General features: G+C 37.7%; 1 protein-coding gene across 1 annotated transcript; it reads right to left on the minus strand.

The window, feature by feature from the left end:
* Positions 1–351: 351 nt before the first annotated feature.
* Positions 352–1,310, minus strand: OR7C2 (olfactory receptor family 7 subfamily C member 2; the record flags this gene model as incomplete). The annotated part of the gene is given in 6 exon segments (XM_079701524.1): positions 352–558; positions 562–836; positions 839–944; positions 947–963; positions 966–1,079; positions 1,082–1,310. Coding segments are annotated over 6 exon segments (948 nt in total).
* Positions 1,311–3,983: the final 2,673 nt, after the last annotated feature.

Genomic DNA, 3,983 nt, shown 5'->3' on the forward strand with positions numbered 1-3,983 from the left:
GAGTTGACTTCATTCACATAATCACTGTAAATGAGTTTGCAGGGCAACATTTCCATAATAGGTAAACATCCCGTCACTTCGAGGATATATATTAAATACATGAGAATCTATTTTTTTAAGAAATTTAAGTCATCACTGGATATAACTGAGAAAATAACCACGTTTTATTCATATGAAATTAAAATGATTACAAAGTGAAAAAGGGAACCTAAGATATAACCTGAAGGAAAGTAGAGAAGGCAGTGAAGACCCAAGGAAAGTTTTGCTTTAAAATATGAATATTAGGAAAGATAAACATATTAAATGAAGGAAGCCAGGATTTCTAGTCCTCAATATTATGTGCCTAGTTACTTATGGGAGTCCTATAAAGGCCCCATCATTGAGAGATGGTGCCCTGCTGAGGAGTCTCACCAGAGCTCCCTTCATGTCCCTGTTCCTCAGACTGTAGATGAAGGGGTTCAGCATGGGGGTGACCATGGTGTACATCACCGAAGCCACCAGACTTATCCTAGAGCATGAAGTGGCTATAGAACTAAGGTAGACCCCAAGGCCTGTGCCCTAGAACAAGGAAACCACCGAGAGGTGAGACCTACAGGTGAAAAAGTCTTTGTAATTGCCCCCGACTGATGAAATTCTCAGGACGAAAGAGAAAATCTGAGAATAAGAAAAGAGGATCCCAGAGAGAGGAAAAACACCTGGGACAATTGTCACAAAATACACCGTTATGTTATGGATAAGTGTGTTCATACAGGCGAGCTTCAGGATTTCAGGAAAATCACAAAAAAAGTGTGCAACATTCATGTTTCTGCAGAAAGCCTCAAAAGGGTCAAGGTCTTGAGCAGGGATCCCATGACACTGATGCACCAGGACCCCAGAGCCAGCAGCCCACAGAGCTGGGGGTTCATGATGACCGTAGAGTGCAGGGGATGACAGATGGCCACGAAGCATAGTCATAGGCTATCAAGTCAGGAGTAAATTGTCTAGGCATCCAAACACAATGAAAAAAAATACCTGGCTGAGACAGCCTGCATAGGTGATAACTTTGCTCTGTGTCTGAAGGTTTAGCAGCATCTTTGGATTGTGGTGGAGATGAAACAGATGTCAGCAAAGGACGGGTTGGAGAGGAAGAAGTACATGGGGGTGGGGAGGTGGGAGTCTGAGACAATGGCCAGGATGATGTGCAGGTTCCCAGTGAATGTGATCAAGTACGTGGGTAGAAACAGCCCAAAGAGGAGAGGTATCAGGTCTGGGTCCTCTGTGAATCCCAGGAGGAGAAGGTTTCTGACTCCTGTTTGGTTTCCTCTTTCCATGAATCTGTTGGGTTTGCCGACAAGGAGGAAAAAAGCAATACAAAATTTACTCTAAATAAATATTCCCCAGAGTGACAAAAAAATATCCTTAATCCAAACACAGGGAATTCATGAAGTCATTCATTTTGGCTAAGGGTTGGCTTTCTTGGATGACAGATTGTGGTTACTGTTGCTACTTAGAAAAATTGTCTCCAAGTCCAGCAGTTCTCAAATTGTGGTTCCTGGCCAGCACCATCAGCAACCCCTGGAAATGTTAGAAATGCACATTTTTAGGCTCATCTGACCTACTGAATCTAATACTCTGGGTGTGAAGCCAGCAGACTGTGCTTTAAGAAGCCCTTCTGAGAATTCTCACACACACAAATTTGAGGAGCACTGCTCTAGTGCTTGCCTGCATCACTAAGCAATCATCCTTTCCCAGCTCCCTGGGGACTGCTCTTGTATTTTCTGCTTAGTGTTTATGAGAATGGGAAATTCCTTAACTCTAGGCAGATCTTCCAATCATTGAGAGGTTCTTTCATTGTGCTGCCTTTCTGTCATTTCTATATCTTAGATCCTCTGGACCTTGGGTGCTCCTTCTGTTAAAAAATAATAACCCACATTATCATTATTCATCATGTACATTACATTTGTATTATCACTGTCCCTATATAAATTCGACCAAAATTGAATTTCTAAATATAGTGTCCTAGATCTTCTAAATATTGAGTTTGTCTTCATCTAAGTTCATCTTTTATTTTTAGCTTTACTGAAGTATAAAACGATTTACAAAAAATTGCACATATGTGATGTATATATATCTCTGTAAGTTTGGACATAGACATTCACCAAATACCATCACCACAATCAAGTTAATAAACATATCTATCACCTCCAAAAATTTCCTTGTATTCTTTTGTGTGTTTGTTTTGTGTGTGTGGTAAGAGTCTTACAATCTGTCCCCTAACATATTTTTTTTACATTCAAATAACTGTATTAAATGAATTGAATAAATATCTAATACTATCCCAAAGAAAATGTATATAATAACAATAAATTAATCACACCAAAATGAGTCTGTAATTTAAGATGAAATGGGCAAAATCTTGGAAATAAAGAATAGGAAAATATACCTTTTAATACATAGTGGAGGAAGAAGTACTGAGGTTACAATTTTATCCTATATATAAAGGATTCAATCATGCTCATTAAAAAGATATGGAATCTTTAGTTGAATATGAAGGAATGTGTTCTACATCCTGAGAGATGATTGCTATTTTTATTTATTTATTTATTAACGTCTTTATTGGAATATAATTGTTTTACAATTGTGTGTTAGTATCTGTTTTATAATAAAGTGAATCAGCTATACATATACATATATCCGCATATCTCTTCCCTCTTGCATCTCCCTCCCTCCCACCCTCCCTATCCCACCCCTCAAGGTGGTCACAAGGCACCAATAATATTAATTTACAAAATCTGTTTACCTTTAGGTCTTATTGCATTGGTATGAAATTCCACAATACTGTTCAAATTTATGTTGGAAGAGTTGGAATTCTTATTATTCTTCCTTCCTTTCAAGGGAGTAATCCTAGAGTTTTATAATTTAATATGATGTTTATCATAATTTAGGATATATCTGTATGCATTTTTATCAACTTAACTTGCATTTTTTATTCCTAGATATCTTAGAGGGTCTTTTAAAAATACAAATAAGTGTTTCCCAATTGATTAATTTAGAAAAAATAACATTAAATCTTATCTCCACATTCCCTAATAAATTTCAAATGTTAAGTGTGGAGCAAGGAACCATATAAGCTATCAGAAGAAAATAAATAAAATACATAGGTAATATATACATGAATATATATAATCTTTAAAAGTAGAAGCTCTCTCTGAATAAAAAGTCTTCAAAGTGAGAGAGTGGCATGGACATATATACACTACCAAATGTAAAATAGATAGCTAGTGGGAAGCAGCCGCATAGCACAGGGAGGTCAGCTAGGTGGTTTATGTAGTCTACATAACAAACAAACATAACAAACCTAGGTAAAGCAGAAAATTGAGATAGCAGAGTTAATGAATTAAAAAGAAGAAAATTTCTAGAACTGAGACATTCCAGAGCTAAGTCTTTGGCAAAAGCAAACATACAGGCAAAATTAGACAGAAGTCTAATGAATGGGATAAAAAGAAAGATAGAAAACATAAATGTCTAAAACTAGGAATGAGAAAAATAAATATACATGTAAGAAAATGCTGAACTTTGCAAGAAAATATTAATTAAAACTCCATGTCAAAAACTGGAAAATCTCGGGCTTCCCTGGTGGCACAGTGGTTGAGAGTCCGCCTGCCGATGCATGGGACACGGGTTCGTGCCCCGGTCCGGGAAGATCCCACATGCCGCAGAGTGGCTAGGTCCGTGAGCCGTGGCCACTGAACCTGCGCGTCCAGAGCCTGTGCTCCGTAACAGGAGAGGCCACAACAGTGAGAGGCCTGCGCACCGAAAAAAAAAAAATTGGAAAATCTCAAGAAATGAATTTACTTTGGGCATAAGTGTCCAAAGATGATTCAGGATGGAGAGTAATAGATCAATAATTAAGGAAGAAATTAAGTAAACAACACTTCCTTCCAAAAATACCTTTGTGGGAACTTAGGGCAGGAGCAATAGAAGAATTCCCCTTTAAGTATTAA

Source organism: Hyperoodon ampullatus (genome assembly GCF_949752795.1).
Source record: "Hyperoodon ampullatus genome assembly, chromosome: 4".
NCBI classification, from domain to species: domain Eukaryota; kingdom Metazoa; phylum Chordata; class Mammalia; order Artiodactyla; family Ziphiidae; genus Hyperoodon; species Hyperoodon ampullatus.